Raw genomic sequence first — 24,204 nt, forward strand, 5'->3', positions numbered from 1 at the left:
AATTCTGCTCTGCATGCATTATTTGGTGTTCTACGTTGTACACGGAGGATATTTTTGCAGAATTCTGCGTGCAGAGTCTCAATTTGGTGTTTGTCCCATTTTGTGAAGTCTTGGTTGGTGAGCGGACCCCAGACCTCACAACCATAAAGGGCAATGGGCTCTCTCTCTCTCTCTCTCTCTCTCTGTCTTCATCACCATCTCTCTCTCTCTCTCTCTCTCTCTCTCTCTCTCTCTGTCTTCATCACCATCTCTCTCTCTCTCTCTCTCTCTCTCTCTCTCTCTCTCTCTCTCTCTCTCTGTCTTCATCACCATCTCTCTCTCTCTCTGTCTTCATCACCATCTCTCTCTCTCTCTCTCTCTCTCTCTGTCTTCATCACCATCTCTCTCTCTCTGTCTTCATCACCATCTCTCTCTCTCTGTCTTCATCACCATCTCTCTCTCTGTCTTCTTCACCATCTCTCTCTGTCTTCTTCACCATCTCTCTCTGTCTTCTTCACCACGTCTCTCTCTCTCTGTCTTCTTCACCATCTCTCTCTCTCTCTCTCTCTGTCTCTGTCTTCATCACCATCTCTCTCTCGCACAACGTTACAAAGTTGGTTACACTTGCTTTTTAACACAAATCCAGTACGTAGGTTGATTGAGCTGCGTTGATTGAGTGCATTTAGCATCTGTCTTCACGGACAGCTCCCTGCTGTCCGTGAAGACACACACACACAATAACACACACACACACACAATACACACACACACACACACACTGCATGAAAGTCTTCCACTGATAAATGAAATGTTTATAGTTCCATTGCAGTGGTATAGCTCCACAGGGGGCTCTATACCACTGTGCCTTTGCATCTCTCTCAGGTACGCAGCGCCTGAGTAAAGCACACCAGGGTGTATTGCACATAAGTCATGTGGAAGCACTGTGCTCAGTTATGCTACATTTGAGCTATATATAGCAATACTTATTTGATAAGTATGTTGAATATATATATTTCTATGATCAATATGGTATTGTATCTGTAGGCATTGTGTAATGTGATAACGCTGTCATTAGGCTACTGCTCCTCAGTAATGATATGAAGCATTATAATGCTTCATGACCTCAGAGTCATTGTGATTACTGTGTCTCTGTCTATGGCACGCAGCAGCCAAATCTTAGCCTTTCATTAGAACCTCGTGAGCTCGGTGACAAGAGGATGTTGCAGTAGGTTAGTCAGTGGTCCCATTCCCTTCCCCTGCGTAAGATGTAAGGAGACAGAGTGAGAGGGTTCGGGTTTTTGTTTGGGTAGAAACAATAATGATACATTTTATTTGAAGAGCCATATGGTTGTATAGACCAACAGTAAGGTAAATATAGTAGTCCCATTCACTCCCCCCACTTAAAATGTGAGGACATGGGAGACAGACAGAGGAGTATGGACGCCTGGTAAGCTGTTACAGTAGGGTTAGTACAGTATGATTGAGTAGACTTACTGTAGATGGCTTCATCCATGTGTCATGCTTATGTTCTGGGCGGTAACCTCAATATTGTGGGGCTTACCGCAGCATGGTTCCAGGCTATTTGCTCCAATAATCCTCAAGCCCAATGGAAATCATCACTTACGTGACCCACTTGTGATTGATGCCATTTTAAAGATAAGCAATGTGGTGTTTCACTACCTAGCTCTGCGATGTCTCTTTTCCACACCAGTTTGGCAGTCATTTTGCATCTACAAGGTGCTACCTAGAACCTAAAAAGGTTATTTGGCTGTCCCCATAGGAGAACCCTTTTCGGTTCCATGTAGAACCCGTTCCATAGAGGGTTCTACGTGGAACCCAAAAGGATTATACCTCGAACCAAAAAGGGTTCTCCTATGGGCACAGACGGAGAACGTTTTCACAACCCTTTTTTCTGAGATAGCATCTTTTTGTAGTTATAATTGTCTAACTCTCTCTCTTTGTCCTGAACCTTAATTATTGTTCTTATCTTGCCTCTCTCCTTCTCTCCTCTTTTCTCTCACAAATACATCTATATAAATAGTGTGTAAATAGTATTTTTCTCTTGGTGTCTTTCCTATACATCATTATTTTATTTAATGTAATATCTTGTTATGTTGTTATTTGTATATAACTGCTCTGTACTTTGTCATGTATTTGTACGTTTCATGTGGACACCAGGAAGAGTAGCTGTTAAATGTGCAGTAGCTAATGGGGATCCTATTAAACCAAACTCTCCCTCCATCATGTCAGAAGCATTGTACATTTTTCCATTCTCTGATTCCTCCCTGATTCCTCTACTCACCTCTCCTTTCCTCTCAGCCTGGTCTCAGAGCCATACGAAACTTACTCTCCGTATTTCTCTGATTCCTCCCTGATTCCTCTACTCACCTCTCCTTTCCTCTCAGCCTGGTCTCAGAGCCATACGAAACTTACTCCTCCCTGATTCCTCTACTCACCTCTCCTTTCCTCTCAGCCTGGTCTCAGAGCCATACGAAACTTACTCTCCGTATTTCTCTGATTCCTCCCTGATTCCTCTACTCACCTCTCCTTTTCTCTCAGCCTGGTCTCAGAGCCATACGAAACTTACTCTCCGTATTTCTCTGATTCCTCCCTGATTCCTCTACTCACCTCTCCTTTTCTCTCAGCCTGGTCTCAGAGCCATACGAAACTTACTCTCCGTATTTCTCTGATTCCTCCCTGATTCCTCTACTCACCTCTCCTTTCCTCTCAGCCTGGTCTCAGAGCCATACGAAACTTACTCTCCGTATTTCTGAGCACCTCCAAGGCGTATGATACCTACAAATGGTCTAGTTACTTTAGACAGAAACAAAAGTAGGGAGGTTGGTTGGGGAGGATGGGTGGTCGTAATCCGCGACCATTTGGCATTCCAAATGTTGCATGTTCGAGTCACGTTGGGAACAACTGTAGCATTTTAGCTAACCCCTTCCCCTAACCCTTATTCTAAACTTAACCCAATTCACCTCACCTTCGTCCTTTTAGTTCCCCCAACTTTTCAAGTGAATGATCGTAACCTTTGTTGTTAGTTCACCTCACCACCAACGTAAATTCTCCATTCTTGTTACAATGCAACAAACAAGCTGGTCTCAGAGAAAGACATATAATACTATACGTCCTCCAAGACATATGATAACTTACATCACCCAATTCATATGATATGTATAGTACTATATATCCTCTAATTCGTATGCTATGTATAGTACTATATATCCTCTAATTCATATGATATTGTATGGCCAGGTAAGATGTATAGTACTATATATTCTAATTCGTATGCTATTGTATGGTCAGGTAAGATGTATAGTACTATATATCCTCTAATTCGTATGCTATTGTATGGCCAGGTAAGATGTATAGTACTATATATCCTCTAATTCGTATGCTATTGTATGGCCAGGTAAGATGTATAGTACTATATATCCTCTAATTCGTATGCTATTGTATGGTCACGTAAGATGTATAATACTATATATCCTCTAATTCGTATGCTATTGTATGGCCAGGTAAGATGTATAGTACTATATATCCTCTAATTCGTATGCTATTGTATGGTCACGTAAGATGTATAGTACTATATATCCTCTAATTCGTATGCTATTGTATGGCCAGGTAAGATGTATAGTACTATATATCCTCTAATTCGTATGCTATTGTATGGTCACGTAAGATGTATAGTACTATATTCGTATGCTATTGGAAGACCGCTATTCCATTTATAATTGAACCTAACCTAATGTAACATCATACTAAATGGAGTGTCACAGAATAATACACATTTCCCTGAGACCACGTTGCTCCTTTCAGAGCCTCTCTCTTCTCATGATTCCCACCAGCAGCATTTCATGAGACATTAGCTGTTTTGAGTGTGTTTATTCACCAGACTTATTCGACACACAAGTGTAAAGTGTGTGTGTCACTAGTCAAACACACAGATCAAAATACCTGGGGGGGTAGCAGGGAGAGAATAATGCCTAATTCAGCTCCATTACCTTTCCTGGTGTTCAGATCTTCAGATGAGGATTTGGGTTTGGTGGGTGGAGGGGAGCGGAGTTGTAGTCGGGTAGCTACTTCTGATAATGTCTTAAGTAATTACTGTGCAATTCTTTGTCTACTTCCTATTTCCTAGACAAATGTGCCCATGACTTAGGTTTTTCTGTTGCTGACTCATTTAGTCTTTCCTGTTATTATGTCACAATTCCATGCTGAGCCTATAGGGATAAAGAATGATGTTCTCACAGATGATCAAATATTACCTTCTCAAAATGATGACACAAACAATGCTCTGCTCCTAGAAGTATAGCAATTAAAACCCATCCTCACTGTCAAAGCGCAAGACCAGCTATGAGGTACAGCCCCAGTCCATATCATAGCAATGCGAATAGCATTATGCCAGGTTACCACCTGTGCCAGCCTGTCCATTTTCAAAGAGCTTTTAAATTTCAAATTGGCAGTTCGATTTGGCATTATTTGACTAGTTGGTTTGAAAGTGGCCCTCGCCTCTCCTCTCTACCCCTCACTTAGTCTGTCCATCATTTGGAGCCCTCCGCCGCTCTGAGGAGGTAATTGTTTTTGTAAGACATGATTAAGGAAAGAGAGAAGTCATTTTCAGCTGCCAGGTCCCCAGCGAGAGTAAAAAAACATGACGCAACGTCTGACAGTTTTGCTTTATGACACGGTTTCTCTTTATAAAACAATGCTATGCTCTATAAAAGCCAAACACTTACACAGGCACACACGCACACACAGTCATCATGACTGAACATTCCATTGTCGTCCTCTTTGTTTCTCTTATTTCATCTCTTCCTAGATTGACATGTAATGAAATATCAAGGGAAGTCTGTTGCATCAGCCTGCAATCTTTTCCCCAGGTTGTTGTTGTCAACAAAAGTGTGTCCTCTTAATTAACTCATGAAACACTATTGAACAGTTACTGACCTCCTTTTCCCAGGAGGCATTGAGACTTGCAGTGCCTTCCCAAAGTATTCATACCCCTTGACTTATACCCCTTGATATTCCAAATGTTGTTGTTACAGCCTGATACGTCATCAGGTTTGCACTTAGTGGGACTATCATTTGTTTTCCACGAGGACAATGACCCACCACACCTCCAGGCTGTGTAAAGGCTATTAGACCAAGAAGGAGAGTGATGCATCAGATGACCTGGCCTCCACAATCACCTGACCACAACCAAATTGAGATGGTTTGGCATGAGTTGGACCGCAGGGTAAACGAAAAGCAGCCAACAAGTGTTCAGCATATGTGGGAACTCCTTCAAGAATGTTGGAAAAGCATTCCAGGTGAAGCTGGTTGAGGGAATACCAAGAGAGTGTAAAACTCTCATCAAGGCAAAAGGTGATTATTTGAAGAATCTGAAATATAAAATATATGTTACATTTGTGTTTTCATTGTGTTTTAATTTGTGTTACAGTTTTTTGGTTACTACATGATTCCATATGTGTTATTTCATAGTTCTTATTCTACAATGTAGAAAATAGTCAAATTAAGAAAAACCCTTGAATGAGTAAGTGTTCTAAAACTTTTCACTGGTAGTGTACGTATTCACACCCCTGTGTCAATACATGTTAGAATCACCTTTGGTAGCTGTGAGTCATTCTGGGCGAGTCTCTAAAAGCTTTGCATACCTGGATTGCACACTGCACATTATCCTTTAAAAAATTATTTAAGCGCTGTCAAGGTGGTTGTTGATCATTGCTAGACAGACTTTCAGAAAGTATTCAGACCCCTTAACTTTTTCCACATTTTGTTAAATTACAGCCTTATTCTAAAATTGATTATATAGTTTTTCCCCCTCATCAATCTACACACAATACCCCATACTGAGAAAGCGAAAACTGTTTTTTAGAAACTTTTGCAAATGAAAAAAAAAAAAAAAGAATAATTAAAATATCACATTTACATAAGTATTCAGGCCTTTTACTCAGCACTTTGTTGAAGCACCTTTGGCAGTGATTACAGCCTCGAGTCTTCTTGGGTATGATGCTACAAGCTTGGCACACCTGTATTTGGGGAGTTTCTCCCATTCTGCTCTGCAGATCCTCTCAGACTGTGAGGTTGGATGGGGAGCGTTACTGCACAGCTATTTTCAGGTCTCTCCAGAGATGTTCGATAGGGTTCAAGTCCGGGCTCTGGCTGGGCCACTCAAGGACATTCAGAGACTTTTCCCGAAGCCAATCCTGCGTTGTCTTGGCCAATTGCTTAGGGTCGTTGTCCTGTTGGAAGGTAAACCTTCACCCCAGTCTGAGGTCCTGACACCACCATGCTTCACGGTAGGGATGGTGCCAGGGTTCCTCCAGACATGACGCTTTGCAGTCAGGCCAAAGAGTTCAATCGTGGTTTCATCAGACCAGAGAATATTGTTTCTCATGGTCTGAGAGTCATTTAGGTGCCTTTTGGCAAACTCCAAGTGGACTGTCATGTGCCTTTTAGTAAGGAGTGGTTTACGTCTGGCCACTCTACCATAATGGCCTGATTGGTGGAGTGCCGCCGAGATGGTTGTCCTTCTGGAAGGTTCTCCCATCTCCACAGTGGAACTCTAGAGCTCTGTCCGAGTGACCATCGGGTTCTTGGTCACCTCCCTGACCAATGCCCTTCTCCCCCGATTGCTCAGTTTGGCTGGGCGGCCAGCTCTAGGAAGAGTCTCGGTGGTTCCAAACTTCCATTTAAGAATGAGGGAGACCACTGTGTTCTTTGGGACCTTCAATGTTGCAGACAATTTTTCGTACCCTTCCCCAGATCTGTGCCTTGACACAATCCCGTCTCTGAGCTCTACGGACAATTCCTTCAACCTCATGGCTTGGTTTTTGCTCTGACATGCACTGTCAACTGTGGGACCTTTATATAGACAGGTGTGTGCCTTTCCAAATCATGTCCAATCAATTTACCACAGGTGGACTCCAAGTTGTAGAAACATCTCAAGGATGGTCAATGGAAACATTGATCAGTTTTGAGTCTCATAGCAAAGTGTCTGAATACTTATATAAATACAATATTTCAGTTTTTTATTTTTAATACATTTGCAAAACCTATTTTTGTTTCGTCATTATGGGGTATTTTATGTAAATTGATGAGAAAAAAATATTTCATCATTTTTTGAAGAAGGCTGTAAGATGACTTTTTAAACAATTTTTAAGGAAGGGGTCAGAATACTTTCTGAATGCACTGTAAGTCAAAACTGTAATTTGGCCACTCAGGAACATTCAATGTTGTCTTGATAAGCAACTCCAGTGTATATTTGACCTTGTGTATTAGGTTATGCTCCCTCTGAAAGGTGAACATTTCACCCAGTGTCTGTTGAAAAGCATGCTAAACCAGGTTTTCCTCTCGGATTTTAGCTCTATTCCATTTATTTTTACCCACCCCCCCCAAAAAAACAACAACAACAACAACCTAGTCCTTGCCGATGAGAAGCATACCCATAACATGATGCAGCCACCACCATGCTTGAAAATATGAAGCGTGGTACTCAGTGACGTGCTGTGTTGGATTTTCCCCAAATATAACGCTTTGCATTCTGGATATAAAGTGAATTCTTTGCCACATTTTTCACAGTTTTACTTTAGCGCTTTATTGCCAACAGGATTGTTTTGGAATATTCTGGCTTCCTTCTTTTCACTCTGTCATTTATAAGTATTGTGGAGTAACTACAATGTTGTTGATCCATCCTCAGTTTTCTCCTATCACAGCCATTCAACTCTGTAACTGTTTTAAAGTCACCATTGGCCTCATAGTGAAATCCCTGAGTGGTTTCCTTCCTCTCCAGCAACTGAGTTAGGAAGGACGCCTGTATCTTTTTAGTGACAAGGTGTGCTGATACACCATCCAAAGTGTAATTAATAATTTCACCATGCTCAAAGGGATACTCAGTGTATGTTTATTTGTGAGGCATTGGGAAAACCTTCCTGGTCTTTGTGATTGAATCTGTGTTTGAAATTCACTGCTCTACTGAGGGACCATACTGATAATTGTATGTGTGGGGTACAGAGATGAGGTAGTCATTCAAAAATCATGTTAAACACACTATTATTGCACACAGAGTGAGTCCATGCAACTTATTATGTGACTTGTTAAGCACATTTTTACTCCTGAACTTATTTAGGCTTGTCATAACAAAGGGGTTGAATACTTATTGACTCAAGACATTTCGGCTTTTCATTTTTTATTATTTTGTAAAAAAATATATATAAAAACACATACTTCCATTTGACATTATGGGGTATTGACATTATGGGTATTGACATTATGGGGTATTGACATTATGGGGTATTGACATTATGGGGTATTGACATTATGGGGTATTGACATTATGGGGTATTGACATTATGTGGTATTGACATTATGGGTATTGACATTATGGGGTATTGACATTATGGGGTATTGACATTATGGGGTATTGACATTATGGGGTATTGCGTGTAGGCCAGTCACACAAAATCTCAATTGAATCCATTTTCAATTCAGGCTGTAACACAAGAAAAAGTGGAAAAAGGGGTGTGAATACTTTCTGAAGGCCGTGTAGGTCCTCTGCCAGTGGAAGGAGACTAGAGCGATATTCCATCCACGGCCAGGTAGAGGGGACAGCAGATCCCACAAGGAACATACGGGGTTTGTTATGTGTTGTATGTGTGACGTGTGTCAGCATGGCGTGTGTGTCGCACGTTTCTTTTCTTGCCTCCTCTGGGAAAGAGCATTCCCACTGGGCTGGTGGTAATTTGTGTGTGTTTGTGTGTGTCACTGAGACAGATGAAGTGCTCTCAGGTGCCTGTGTATCATGAATCCAGACCGGAGCAGCTAGTGGGTTGATTAACTGAAGGGACTGATCGGCCCTCAGTCACTGCTGACTCTATTTATGTGAGTCTGAGCTGAGTTGGAAGGCATATACTGTAGAGATATACACACACACACACACACAAGCCTGCTCATATCTGTGGTAATGAGAGCGGGCCGGGGAGAGAGCTCATGCCCACTAGATGTATGCGATCGTAGGGAGTGATTTAGAGGTGTCCCCCTTCCTTACACAAACATGGGGTGGAAAGCTGGATGGATCAATGCTGTGTATTTCACTGGTTTTCAATTTCTCTTGTGGCGCATAGCAGTTTCATCCTTCGATTTCCATTTAGGTTTGGAAGTGCCGAAAATCCTCCTTAGCATGCTTTAAGGGAGAATCCCACTGAAAGACTTGGTGGAATGCTTTGAGGCAGGGGGGTGGGAGGGGGGGGGGGTAGGCTTCCTTTCCTGCTGAAGTCATGATAGCTAAGGCATGGGTTCAGGGCCTTTGCTGTTCTGCACTGATGGACAGCAGCTCAACACAGAGCAAGACTGTATCTCCCTTCTCCCAGACCTGTCTATCTCAGTGGTGGTTGCCTGGTTGGATCTCTACTGTGTGCTCTGTCGGCCCTCTTTGAATGTCTTGTAGTCAGCCCATACATTCAGAATGGACAGCCCCATTCGCCTCCTTGAGTTCTTTTCTCCGCCTAAGACAACTCTGGTTGTGAAATAAGGGAAGACGTGCAGAAAGGAGTCTTAGAAGAAGGCATCAACGACATCCAATGGCTGTAGTCAGTAGGGTGAGGCTGGTTAGTATACAGCTGGAGTTGCCCTGGTACATGCAAAACCGTCTGAACACAGGATTTCCCGGTTGCCAGTTCTTCGCACAAATCATTTGATCTTTACGTAGCTTGTCTATACACCCTTTGAATGCTCGACTGATTTTCCTCATCCTATGGACATGTCCTCTAAGCCATTTAAATTCAGGGCTGGTGTAACCTATTGTGTAACGGTTCTCTTGTGGTGAAGGAGAGTCGGACCAAAATGCGGCGTGTAGATTGCGATCCATGTTTAATAAACAAACGTAAAAACACGAATCAATACAAAAACTACAAAACAATGAACGTAACGAAAACCGAAACAGTCCTATCTGGTACAAACACAGAGACAGGAACAATCACCCACAAACACACAGTGAAACCCAGGCTACCTAAATATGGTTCCCAATCAGAGACAACGACTAACACCTGCCTCTGATTGAGAACCATATCAGGCCAGACATAGAAATAGACAAACTAGACATGAAACAGAATGGCCACCCAGCTCACGTCCTGACCAACACTAAAACAAGGAAAACACATACGAACGATGGTCAGAACGTGACAGCTGGTTGTAATTGCAAGCGTGGTTGTACAGTAGGTGAAGAGGCGACGCATTTTCAGGAATGGAATAAAACGTTATTGTCAGTTTGCACAGTTTCCTCCTATACCACAAAGATACCAAACCCACATTAAATTTCTTTGAATGCTCCATCCCCCTCGGCCATTCTTAGATGCTCTACTGTCAATGTTACTTCTGTCTTGTCTTTCTGTGTTAACTGAGAGGGGTTGGGCTCGCAGCCAGGCTCTCTGCACGACTCCCTCTCTGCCAGAGGCTCATTCCTCATGTGGTTCAGGATTTCCAACATGGAGAATAGGTCAAAGGTCGCCATGTCTGCGCACATTGAAAGTGATCTAGCAGCTCAACAGGGCGTAGCGCAGATTCCGTCCTCTTGCATAATACAATAGAAGAATGGAGACAAAATAAGCTTTTAATATCTATGCAGCTCACTCTTTGGTGAGGGGATGCAACACGAGGTACACAAACAGGACAGGACACATGGAACACACGCAGTGTACGTGCTCATAGCCCATTGACCTACAGAATGTACCTGGGGAGAAGTGGAAGAGAGAGAGTGAGAGATTGACAGACAAATACTACTTTAACCATGCAACGTGAATCTTAATGGTCTCTGTCCCCGTTTATCCCCCTCTCACTCTCTCCCCCTCTCTCTCCCCCCTCTCTCTTTGCAGGTCCAGGATGGCTGTGGCTGTGCATGTACCTGGTCGACAGGCTGTCCCGTCTCTGCTGCTGCTTCTGTGTGCTGGCCTAGGTGAGTGCTCTTATCTGTGCTCATTCTGACATGCACACTGGTTTCAGCACTCAGTTTCTACTCATCCTTCATTCTGACATGCACACTGGTTTCAGCCCTCAGTTTCTGCTCATCCTTCATTCTGACACACTGGTTTCAGCACTCAGTTTCTACTCATCCTTCATTCTGACATGCACACTGGTTTCAGCCCTCAGTTTCTACTCATCCTTCATTCTGACATGCACACTGGTTTCAGCCCTCAGTTTCTACTCATCCTTCATTCTGACATGCACACTGGTTTCAGCCCTCAGTTTCTGCTCATCCTTCATTCTGACACACTGGTTTCAGCCCTCAGTTTCTGGGAAGCTGGTGGACAACACATCATTAACACGAGGTGCTGCTGGAAATCCCAGGCACATTTTTGGAAAATAGAAGCCGAAAATGTGGCCCGAACGAACAAGTTTCTGATCAGTAGTAATGTTGACTGCTACTACTTTTTGATTGTGTAGTTTGAATGTTGTAACGGAGAAACACGATGTGGATGTTTGCAGACAGGCTCTGTGGGAGTGTGCTGGAACTGTTCCAGACCCATTGATGGTAATTCAGTTGACCGTCTGTTCAATTACACTGCGTCAAATTGTCCTGTGCTGGAGCAACGAAGACAGGAAGTCTATCTAAGCATGTGGTTAAAACCTGTGATGTTACAGGAACCACAAACTGACTGTGTCCCAATAGGCTTAGATACAGATGTAGGATCTTCATTTGACCCAGTTTGCTACAGCAGAAGAATAATCTTTCAGCAACAGGAAATGGTAATTATTATGTGGATTCTTTTTTTGTAGGGGTTGATACATTTTTTGATTCATCAAATCTTACATTAAAGTGGAAATTACAAACTTTCGAAGCCTTTCAGAACCTCTAATACACTACAGGTTTGCATTTCCTGCCAGGAAAAGTGTAAGCAACAAAAGAGTGATCAAATTAAGATCCTACGTCTGTAGTTACCATCCTTTCCTCGTTTCGTCTCCGTCATGGTCTACATTATTTGAAAGAACTTAATGGGATTTGGCTCAAAAGCAGATACTGTAATGTAATTGAGTGTGAGAGAGTGTGTGTGTGTGTGTGTGTGTGTGTGTGTGTGTGTGTGTGTGTGTGTGTGTGTGTGTGTGTGTGTGTGTGTGTGTGTGCGTGCGTGTCTGGTACACACGTGCATGTACGTGTGTGTTATTGCTCTCTGTTGCTCAGATGGACGAAGGGTCTCAGAGGCCACTCACAGGTTACGGTATATCACTCTCCTACCTAACCTTCCCCCACACACCACACAACCTATCTGGACACTATCCTCCAGCTGCTGTTGCCATGGATATCCCAGCTAATAGATGGATGGCTGGGGGATGGAAAGGCATGCATTTGCTGGGAGAGAATGCCTCGAGGTCTTTGACCGTGCTGGGCTTTGATGTGGGTGTGATTGTATATCTATCACTTATTGACATGAAGCTGAGGAACCATCCTATTTGACGAGCCCGGCAGAAGTGAAGACAGCTATGCAGTAGCAGAACAGACACGACTGAATAACGTGCTTCTCTCTCATATCACTGTCAGGGCTCCTGTATGTCAGCGCTACACTGCATGAAACTTGTCAACCATTAGTAATAGGCAGGGACCAGAATGAGACGAATGAGAGGAGCAATACATCCTTGATTGACACTTCGTAAGGCCTAATACTGGCAAGATCTACACATGGTTTGCCACTCTGACGAGCATACAATAGGAGAGCGGCTTCTGTTGCTGACAGTAAAAGTCCTCCGTGTCATTTCCCCCTTATTTCCATTTTTAGGAGTCTCCCTGTTTCCTTTTTCTGCTGTCAATTCCATCTGTTTTTCCATTCACAGTTATCTGTGTTCATCTCTCTGTCTGTCTGTCTCTCTCTCTCCACGTACCAAACAGTGTTTGTGATTACTTCTGGCTTGGGGATAAAGCTGATTGTTAGAATACTGACATGGGGATTCTCTCTAGGGGGGGTTCCACTTGTGAAGACATTCCAATCTAAATGCAGATGGGAGAGCCTTGTAGTTGGCCTTTACCGGTATTCCCATTTCCATGGTTACCCTGAGGCTGTATCTCACTACTGATGCCCACCTGCAGAGTGATGAACCCTGTTCTTTGTGCGGCAAACACCGTCCCGACACTTTTACGTCCAATCAAATAAAAGAGAGGGTAGGGGAGAGGGAGTGAGGGAAAGGAGAAGAGAGGAAAGGGGGACAGAGAGGTTAGTGGTAGAGAGGGGAGAGAATGAAAGAGGGGGAAAAGAAACAGGGGGATGGGGGACAGAAAAAGAGAGAGGAGAAAGAGAGCGAGAGAGGGAAAGCAGGTGCATGAATGCAGATATGAATGTGATGAAATAAGCATACTGAAATTGGAATTAATTATCTGTCTACCCAGCCAAGTGTCAAGTGTGTGCGTGTGCATGCACGTGTGTGTGTGTGTGTGTGTGTGTGTGTGTGTGTGTGTGTGTGTGTGACTCTACACAGTGCTGTTGTGTCACCTCTACTGGAATGGAGTTTCACTGAGTTGGGTTCCGGAACATTCTCTGAGTGTTACTCTGGTAATGAATCCCAGAGGTCTGGTTAAGTATGGCTCCCTGGAATCTCAGCTCCTCTCATTCCTCTTCTGCTCTCTCAACAGGTAATTGGCTTGGCTCTAATTGACCAAACTGACGGAACTAACCATTACTCCTGTCTGTCTTAGCTTACTTGAGGATCTTACATAGAAATAGACTTACCATTCAAGCCAATGGTGGGTAGATCGGCCCCCATATTGAGTGAACACATAGGAGTACATTTGATCTCTTCTTCCCTTTTTCCCCCACGACCCTGCCTCTTCTTCTTCCTCTCCATAGGGGTGAGCGAGGCAGCCTCCATAGTGAACGTGCATAGAGTCATCCACCCTGCCTCTTCTTCTTCCTCTCCATAGGGGTGAGCGAGGCAGCCTCCATAGTGAACGTGCATAGAGTCATCCACCCTGCCTCTTCTTCTTCCTCTCCATAGGGGTGAGCGAGGCAGCCTCCATAGTGAACGTGCATAGAGTCATCCACCCTGCCTCTTCTTCTTCCTCTCCATAGGGGTGAGCGAGGCAGCCTCCATAGTGAACGTGCATAGAGTCATCCACCCTGCCTCTTCTTCTTCCTCTCCATAGGGGTGAGCGAGGCAGCCTCCATAGTGAACGTGCATAGAGTCATCCACCCTGCCTCTTCTTCTTCCTCTCCATAGGGGTGAGCGAGGCAGCCTCCATAGTGAACGTGCATAGAGTCATCCACCCTGCCTCTTCTTCTTCCTCTCCATAGGGGTGAGCGAGGCAGCCTCCATAGTGAACGTGCATAGAGTCATCCACCCTGCCTCTTCTTCTTCCTCTCCATAGGGGTGAGCGAGGCAGCCTCCATAGTGAACGTGCATAGAGTCATCCACCCTGCCTCTTCTTCTTCCTCTCCATAGGGGTGAGCGAGGCAGCCTCCATAGTGAACGTGCATAGAGTCATCCACCCTGCCTCTTCTTCTTCCTCTCCATAGGGGTGAGCGAGGCAGCCTCCATAGTGAACATGCATAGAGTCATCCACCCTGCCTCTTCTTCTTCCTCTCCATAGGGGTGAGCGAGGCAGCCTCCATAGTGAACGTGCATAGAGTCATCCACCCTGCCTCTTCTTCTTCCTCTCCATAGGGGTGAGCGAGGCAGCCTCCATAGTGAACATGCATAGAGTCATCCACCCTACCGTACAAGAGCCACTGGCCGGGTTCGCTCACCTCCCCTGCGTCTTCACCCACGAGCCCAGTGAGCCCAGCCCCTCTAGCCAGCCTCCCCATATCCAGTGGACCCGAACCTGGGTACTGCGTGGAGGAATGGGGGATCCCCTGGAGCAGATGGTTCTCTCAGCCAAAGGTAAAGAAAGTAACAATAGTCTGAAATTAAAGCTAATGATTCAATGATAGTGTTTCAACCAACATGGTCGTAGACTGTTTCAACCAGTAGGATATTCATTTCAATCAACACTTACACACGCCACATTTGGATTTGTTGTATTACAACAAGTCATTCATTATGACCAAATTATGTAGAGTATACACTTCCGTAGAAAAACAAACATATTTTGTAACTCTTTGCCAAAGGTGACGTGGTGAAGGTGAATAAGGCTTTCGCTGGGCGGGTCAGGTTGCTTGGATACGCTGCCAACAACCTAAATGCTACCATGGAGATCTCAGGCCTCCGTAGCAACGACACAGGCACCTACCACTGCCAGGTTGTCGTGGGCGACAACTACGAGCGAGACGTATTGCCCCTTGTGGTCATGGGTGAGGAGTTTATACTGTAACTGACTGTATGTCGTTGTAATTGAAGTTTTCTCTCCGATTTAATACAGTATATCTTTGTTTGCAACAATTACAAGAAGTACCTTCTTTGAATTCTTGAATTAGTGTGTTTTGTGAATCACTTCTCATTTTTACAGTTGTAGAGTTCATCAATAGTGAAAAAGCCTACTTATTGTATTTCTGAAAGCTCGACAAATCCATACGGTGGATAACCAAGCTCTTTGTCCCTTCCAAATGATCATTAATAGCATCTTAGAAACCTCAGAGTGAAAATGTGACCTTTTACTTAATGACCATTGGTCCTTCCCATTGAGTGTTGGGACAAAGCCTCCTTTATCTCATTCAACAATAATTACATTGATTCATCATATCAATATCACAATTACTTTCTCCAGGCTTACTTTTCTGTGCTTCTGTTTGTGTTGTCATTACGGGTTCATATTAACAGACTAATAGTCCGTAACACTGTCATTAATATTAAGCACATGGATTGAATACCAATGACAAGTACCCTGTGACTGCTCTTCCATGAAGTGCAGCTAAAAGAGCACATCTGTTTCGAATGGGAACGGTGAACCTATTTGGTTGCCGACCAGTGCACCTGTATAATCTGTCCAAGTTGGGCAACGGACATCCGATATACTGCTGCAGATGCAGAGGAGGGAACAAAAGGGAGAAAAAACATCTTTCCACATTCCGATGTGAATATTAGCATAATCATTTAGTGTCTTACAATGCCACATGGAGAGTAACATTTCATTGGGTGACCTTCGCCAGTAAATGAACATCCTAATGATCTAATTGGTTGTACAAGCTCCCATCTGTTTGTCTGAGACAAACACACACTTGGCATCACAACCCAGAACTGTGTGTGGCTGTGTCGTATGCTGCTCAAATTGAGTGCTTGTTTTTTGTTGTGAATACGTGTGCTGTATGTGTGTGTCCTTGAGGTGTTGATCAAGAAAGAGAAAAATACAAGCGAGGGGGGGAGAGAGAGAGAGAGAGAGAAGAAAGAGAATGTGTCTGTCAGTCACCTCACCTCTGTCTCTCTCCTCTCAGGTGTTGTGTTCCATTACCGGTCTCCTAGTGACCGTTACGCCCTCTCATTCGATGACGCCCAGTGGGTCTGTCAGGAGAACTCTGCCCTCATCGCCACGCCGGCCCAGCTGTGGGCAGTTTTCTACAATGGCTATGCAAACTGTGCTGCCGGATGGCTCTCTGACCAGACTGTCCGGTGGGCGCGCACACACACACACACACACACACACAGAGCTGACCCAGTCACTCCTGTCACATCCAAACACTCGCTCACAATACAACGAAGACCGCATACTGTTTGGAGGACAGCCGTAGTTTGATATTTTGAACATCTGGTGCGAACACAGAGCCTAGTTTTCTGACTCTGATCCTATTAATATTATCTCCACAGCTATCCTATCCAGTCACCAGAGCGTGGTTGCTATGGACAACAGGAGTACTCGGCTGGTGTGAGGAATTATGGGAAGAGAGACCCTAATGAGCTGTTTGATGTCTACTGTTTCGCCGAGGAACTGGACGGTGAGACACACACACACACACACACACGCATGGCTGTACGCACGCACACACACACACAGGCAGACACACACAGAAACATCTCACTTCCACTCCTGACTCACTTTAATAAAATTGCCTTGTGAATTTGTAGGCTTGTGAAAGGACAATAAAGATATCTGAGTCAGAACCTCCTCTCTCTCGATTCCCCCACCCCCACCCACCTCTCTCTATCCAGGTGAGGTATTCCACTCATGGGTCCCAGGGCGTCTGACCCTATCCTCTGCCTCAGAACGCTGCATCTCCCTGGGGGGACAGTTGGCCACAGTGGGGCAGCTCTACCTGGCCTGGAAGGCTGGGCTAGACAGCTGTGCTCCAGGCTGGCTCTCTGACGGCAGTGTCCGCTACCCTATCACCCAGCCCAGGCAGGGCTGTGGAGGGGACCAGCCAGGGGTCTGGACCGTCGTTCTCAACACCAGTGAAACCACAACCAGCAGCGGATCTGCCAATGCTACGGACGCCACACCGCTCTATGATGCCTATTGCTACAGAGGTGAGAATTGAAGTCCAGATCTGGAGTCCAAGAGTTCAGAGTTCATAGGTTACATTGTCAGTGTTAGGGTAAAATGGAAACTTCTCTTACACGAGTCACTGATAAACACAAAGTTCATAATGTAACATCACGATGATAAAACGTCCAAGGCCTTTCCTCCATTCACTGATTCAATTATTCTTAGAGGTGTAGCTACAGTATGACTTAACCATCTCTACTGAATCGCCATGTCATTGAAATGGATGGTTTGTGAAGTAAGCATGACGATGCTGTTGCCCACCGTGACATGCTTTGCCAAGGACGTAACCATAGCAACACTGGTTAAGACAACCTAATAATTCCATGAGGAAGCTTTTGAAAATAATTTGATTCATGAGACCACCGCTGTTGCAAACTACTATAGCATAGCTGGTCCCTTTTGTTAAGAATTATTCCTAAATTATGCAAAGAGTTATGGGATATTAGAATCCTCTTTATACAGTGGAAGTGCTGGATAGACTTGTAGGAAGTGGAAGAGAGCGTAAGAGAGAGGAGAGAGATGATTCATTAGACAGGAATGTATTGCACATACTGACCATGAACCGTCAGTCATTGTTCATTCATTGGGTTGTGACGTCTCCTGCACATGTATGCTCTTCAATTCCTCATGGTTTCATCAGGGAACGTAAAGAAGCCAGGCCCCATCTCTAAGATCTACGCGTCTCTGTGGAAGCCCTGGAGCTACCTGACCGGCCCCAGCGACACAGGCACTCCAGGAACAGACAGCCTTTCCCTGGCTACTGAGACCAGCAGCAGCCCCCCGACCACAGGTGGGTGTGGAGATGAATGGATAGATGTAGAGTAATGGGTTTTCAACATGGTTGAATGGCAAGAAGGTTTTTGTTATTCTGTGAATAATCCTCCCTTCTCTCCCATCTTCACAGGGAGCCGTAACCTTTCACCTTCTGGTGACCTCACACCTTCGACCTGGTCAGGATTGGTTGATCTGGAGGAAGAGGCCGGCTCTTGTAAGAAACCTGAACCACATCTAAAAGGATATTCTATTGCACATATAGAGCATTCCTTTTGACCAAAGCACCTGGTTTTGGATGATTATTGTTACTGTAATTCAATGTGTTGATCTTCTCAGCTTCAGACCCCTGGTCCTCAGAGTCCTCTGAGGGGTATGTCACCCTGCAGCTGAGCCCAGGAGAGAGCTCTCTAGCCTGGGGAGACCTGGGAGACATGGACCCTAACTCTGGAGTTTTCCTCAGACCTCCAGCCACCCCCATCCACGGTCCAAGTTCTACCACACAGAAAGAGGAGTTATCAGCCCCCACTGACAGAAAGGTTGCTACATTTTTACAATATTGATTTATTACAAGTACTGTATCATCAGGGTACTTTGGCATACAGGCACTTTGTGGCTCTAGTATTGTTAATTGTATTACAGTAAATTAATTGTATTGGCTGTATGGTGGTCTCTGTCTAAAGGTGATGGCCAAGATAGTGAAGTCCATGTGGAAGCCGTGGAACTACCTGGCAGGGGTGACAGAAGGTACCCCAGGAAGAGGCAGTCCAGAGGTGGAGAGAAGGGGAACTACGGGGGGGACTGAGCCCACCGGTTCTCCTGGCTCTCCTGCTCCAGGTTAGTGTGGACTTTTTGCTTTATTTTGGTTGTGATACTGAGACAAACAAGTAGAGAGAAAGAAAAGAGAGAAAGAGACACTGTGTTTGTGAGTGTGTGCTTGCATGTTAGTCTGGGTCAGAAACTGTTTTACTGCCCTTTTCAGTAGTCTATTAATACAGATATGTTCTCTGGCCCCATTCAACTCAAAGGCATACATGTTTAACAGAGAAAGGAACCTTAGGCATTGTTGTCTGCATTATTTAAGCCTTTTCTTCTAATGAAGGGTTTTCTGGGATGGTAAAACTATAAAACATAACAGAAATAGAGGCACAATAGAAGACAAAGGCTTAGAGGTATTGGTTTTGTATCTCAGGGAGCACAGTGTATACACGATATGCTCTCCGCTATGCTCTGGCAGGATCTCTCGCTCTCTCGTTCTTCTTACAGCTCCTGCCCCTTCCCTCTTCTCCTTCCTTCTCTATCCTATCTCTCCCACTGCCTCCTCTAACTTCTTCTCTTTCTTCCCCCTGCAGGTTTACTCTCATGGGGTCATGGGTGGTGGGATAGCTTAGGGCTGGGGGAACTAGATGATATACCACCCACTGGTGAGCCCTCGTCCTCCCAAGCCCGGCTCACCTCTACCCCAGCCTCAGAGAGACAGTTCTCTGCCTCCTCCTCCACCCCTGGAGGACGGGAGGCTGTCCCAGACACCACTCAGCCCAAAGGGGGGACGTTGGTACGTGTGGCCCCATCAAAAGTTGAGATCTCGCCCCAGCCGGATTATATTCCCACTAGAGCAGATGGCCTGGCCAGTGTTGGGGGAGAGAGAGTGATGGGGAAAGAGGAGGGGAGTGCTGAGGGGGCCTCCGAAGAGGCGAGAGGGAAGATCCAGTTCGCATCCAACGAGAGAACCACAAGGAAGGAGCAGTCAGGAGCCAGTCGCAGCACAACTCAACCACCAGTCAGCAGCTCCCCTGCTGGGTCAGACAGCAGAGACTCTTCCCCTCCATCCAGACCAGGTACTGGAGCTCTAACCCCTCCACCCTCAGCCTCAGTCATCCAGGGAAGCTCCAAGGAGGCCTCATGGTCCCTCTCCTGGGTCTCAGTGGACAGATCTGCAGAGCAGGGAGGTGAGGGTCCAGAAAGTGGACCCTTGGCGCTGCCCTCCGGACCCCCAGTGGAAGAAGATACAGCCTGGTCTCACGCACTGGGCTCTGGTTTGCCTAGCAACCTGGGAGAGGAGGGTGGCAGGAGTGCAGGATTCAACCGGAGCAACAGAACTCTGGGCTCAGCTGGTAAGTTCTGTCTGGCTGTAGACCATGGTGCTTACAACACCAAGGGTTGTGGGTTTGATTCTTGTTGGGGCCACCCATACAACAAACGAATGTGTCGTGTCTGGACTATCATTAAACGTGAAGACTTATTTATATCAAATCAGTGCTCCTAGGTTGAAATATTACGTGATTAAACAAATCCTGTAAACATTCATTTCACTAGGAAGTCGGGGCACCACAGAAACTGTTTTCTGAATATAACTCTACAGATATTTTCATATCTGATCCATTAGTCTTCGATGAATTAATTATTAATTGTGATAGAAATTAACAATGATAGAAAAGTCCCTAGTGGCCTAAGCTGATATGATGCCTTGGTAGACAATGGAAAGGGGTGGGGACTGAGAAAGAGCGGGAAAGACCAAATGGATTCACTACACACAGCGGATAATTATAATCATTGAAATGCTAATCCTTTGTACATGAACGGCCGCTCATTCGAGAATAATTGCAATGTATATATTTCTGCTCGTATGTCTTTGTTGTCTTCTCTGTTGAAATCCTCAATCATCCTGTAGAGTTCATCAGAGTCTCTGGTTAACTTTCCCAGAAGTCACAATATCTTTCATGGTTGTCGGTGGTTATAATGGATACTTCAGAGTACCATTCGGGAATGTTCTCAAAGAATATGCTTCGGCAGTTGTCGGTATTCTCGTTCTAGACTTACGTAATTTCTAGCTGCAGACTAGTAATTATGCGTCTAGAATTTGCTCCTGTAGTGATCGATAGTCTCAGAGTTGAACCATTTCCAGCCGTGTAGCCAAAACTACAGCTGTATGGTCTGATGGTCTATAGAATTGTAGCCATTCCAATGTGGGAACTCCGTCCCGGCGTTCTCTGACTTAATGTATATTTTGTAACATGGTGTTTTATACTTGTGGAAGAAGGGGTGGTTCTATGACACCTAATGTGATGTCTGGGCTCACGGGGTGTGGCCACTGACTAGTTCAGCTTTATATGAAAATCCATACTCTGATTTAGAAGGTTAACATGACATTACATCTTTTCACAAATAGTTTCATGTTTAATCACATACGTTTCACAATATTTAAATGTAAACCTGACAGCTGGGAAATGTACACTTTAAAAGATACAGTTATGTGTGTTTCCTGTCCTTCATGAGATCACAAAATGAAACACACTTGACATGACTGTCCCTTAAGTGTCCACGGACCATTCCCACATTCTCAAAAGTAGAAATATTGTTTAGTTCTCCCATTTTGGGGATTAGGAGTTTTAAACTAAGAGAAGCTCTTTGTTCTGGTACTCTCTCCCTCAATACTGCATGGCAGTTTCTACCAGGTATTTATCGTAAAGTCATAAAACTTGCGGTGGGGAGAGTGAGAGAGGGGGGAAGCCACGATATCAAATCAAATGTATTTATATAGCCCTTCGTACATCAGCTGATATCTCAAAGTGCTGTACAGAAACCCAGCCTAAAACCCCAAACAGCAAGCAATGCAGGTGTAGAAGCACGGTGGCTAGGAAAAACTCCCTAGAAAGGCCAAAACCTAGGAAGAAACCTAGAGAGGAACCAGGCTATGTGGGGTGGCCAGTCCTCTTATGGCTGTGCCGGGTGGAGATTATAACTGAACATGGTCAAGATGTTCAAATGTTCATAAATGACCAGCATGGTCGTATAATAATAAGGCAGAACAGTTGAAACTGGAGCAGCAGCACGGCCAGGTGGACTGGGGACAGCAAGGAGTCATCATGTCAGGTAGTCCTGGGGCATGGTCCTAGGGCTCAGGTCCTCCGAGAGAGAGAGAGAGAGAGAGAGAGAGAGAGAGAGAGAGAGAGAGAGAGAGAGAGAGAAAGAGAGGATTAGAGAACGCACACTTAGATTCACACAGGACAACGAATAGGACAGGAGAGGTACTCCAGATATAACAAACTGACCCTAGCCCCCGACACATTAAGTACTGCAGCATAAATACTGGAGGCTGAGACAGGAGGGGTCAGGAGACACTGTGGCCCCATCCGAGGACACCCCCAGACAGGGCCAAACAGGAAGGATATAACCCCACCCACTTTGCCAAAGCACAGCCCCCACACCACTAGAGGGATATCTTCAACCACCAACTTACCATCCTGAGACAAGTCTGAGTATAGCCCACAAAGATCTCCGCCATGGCACAACCCAAGGGGGGGCGCCAACCCAGACAGGATGACCACATCAGTGAATCAATCCACTCAGATATACACCCCCAAAGGGCTACGTCATGACATATGCATGCACAGCAGTAAGTCGCTTTGGATAAAGGCGTCTGCTAAATGGCATATTATCATGATTAATATTCATATAATTATTACTATTATTATATTTTATTTTTTCTCAACAAAATTACACGCAAAGCTGGTCAAAACACCAACATTTTCCCATGTCTGTCCATCATGACCTCAGTCAATGTGATCTCTGTACAATCCTCACGGTTGTTTCTTCACTGATGTTATTCAATCTGTTTTTCAATTCAGAGATAATACCGTGTTGCGTTTCGACCTACAATACACCTCGTACCAGACCCATGCTGTATGTAGTCCAACTAGGGACTAGGAAGGTAGTCATGCCTCCATAGATACAGCCCTGATTAAGTTCCCAGGCCGGTTTGTGTTTTGTAAATCTAGCACCTGCTTTAGTGTCTCTCTCTCCAGAGCTATTTCTCACCTGATAATGAATGAGGCTTGTAGCTGGATATAACCTCTCCCTTAGGCATTCCTGCACTACACATTTCTGTGGTGATTTATTTTTGCTCTCTTTGCATCGGTTCATGTTGTCAACAGTGCTAGATATCAAGGATTTACACAGTACCAGTCAAAAGTTTTGGACACACCTCCTCATTCAAGGGTTTTTCTTTATTTTTACCATTTTCTACATTGTAGAATAATAGTGAAGACATCAAAACTATGAAATAACACATGGAATCATGTAGTAACCAAAAAAATCTGAGATTCCTAATGTTACTGTCCCCACTACAACAACACAAGTATTTAAATACATGTAAGTTTGTCCTTGAAACATTACATTTAAATACTGTATAATTCCATTGATTCCTATAGCCAGCAGCATACCACCCTGCATACCACTGCTGGCTTGCTTCTGAAGCTAAGCAGGGTTGGTCCTGGTCAGTCCTTAGATGGGAGACCAGATGCTGCTGGAAATGGTGTTGGAGGGCCAGTAGGAGGCACTCTTTCCACTGGTCTAAAAAAATATCCCAATGCCCCAGGGCAGTGATTGGCGACACTGCCCTGTGTAGGGTGCCGTCTCTCGGATGGGACGTTAAACGGGTGTCCTGACTCTCTGAGGTCATTAAAGATCCCATGGCACTTATCGTAAGAGTAGGGGTGTTAACCCCGGTGTCCTGGCTAAATTCCCAATCTGACCCTCAAACCATCACGGTCACCTAATAATCCCAGTTTACAATTGGCTCATTCATCCCTCTCCCCTGTAACTATTCCCCGGGTCGTTGCTGCAAATGAGAATGTGTTCTCAGTCAACTTACCTGGTAAAATAACTGATAAATTAAAAATAGAGGAATGCGCCTCTGGGGAGTGCCAATATGGCTGTCCGGTGGCTGCGAAACCTCTCACTGGCCATTACATAGCATTAGCATTCTAGGGTTTATGAACATCATTGGTAGTGTAGTGTAGTGTAGTGTAGTGTAGTGTAGTGTAGTGTAGTGTAGTGTAGTGTAGTGTAGTGTAGTGTAGTGTAGTGTAGTGTAGTGTAGTGTAGTGTAGTGTAGTGTAGTGTAGTGTAGTGTAGTGTAGTGTAGTGTAGTGTAGTGTAGTGTAGTGTAGTGTAGTGTAGTGTAGTGTAGTGTAGTGTTCATATGGTGTGTGTTCCTCAGAACCTGAGATGTGATGAGTAAATGTGTAACCAAAGACTTTGGGTTATAACAGTGA

At 44.7% G+C, this 24,204-nt stretch overlaps 1 protein-coding gene across 1 annotated transcript in view; it reads left to right on the forward strand.

Annotated features, from left to right (window-relative positions):
• LOC112237730 (neurocan core protein-like) overlaps positions 1-24,204 on the forward strand; it is a 71,802-nt gene that overhangs the window by 13,561 nt on the left and 34,037 nt on the right. The window contains exons 2-12 of the mRNA XM_042308215.1: positions 10,854-10,933; positions 14,626-14,844; positions 15,072-15,254; positions 16,332-16,506; positions 16,702-16,829; positions 17,044-17,358; positions 18,018-18,167; positions 18,282-18,365; positions 18,488-18,687; positions 18,832-18,985; positions 19,501-20,262. Of these exons, the coding sequence (XP_042164149.1) occupies positions 10,861-10,933; positions 14,626-14,844; positions 15,072-15,254; positions 16,332-16,506; positions 16,702-16,829; positions 17,044-17,358; positions 18,018-18,167; positions 18,282-18,365; positions 18,488-18,687; positions 18,832-18,985; positions 19,501-20,262 (2,443 nt within the window). The 5' untranslated portion in view covers positions 10,854-10,860. The remainder of the gene's footprint in view (positions 1-10,853; positions 10,934-14,625; positions 14,845-15,071; positions 15,255-16,331; positions 16,507-16,701; positions 16,830-17,043; positions 17,359-18,017; positions 18,168-18,281; positions 18,366-18,487; positions 18,688-18,831; positions 18,986-19,500; positions 20,263-24,204) is intronic.

Source organism: Oncorhynchus tshawytscha, linkage group LG28 (genome assembly GCF_018296145.1).
Source record: "Oncorhynchus tshawytscha isolate Ot180627B linkage group LG28, Otsh_v2.0, whole genome shotgun sequence".
Taxonomy (NCBI): Eukaryota; Metazoa; Chordata; class Actinopteri; order Salmoniformes; family Salmonidae; genus Oncorhynchus; species Oncorhynchus tshawytscha.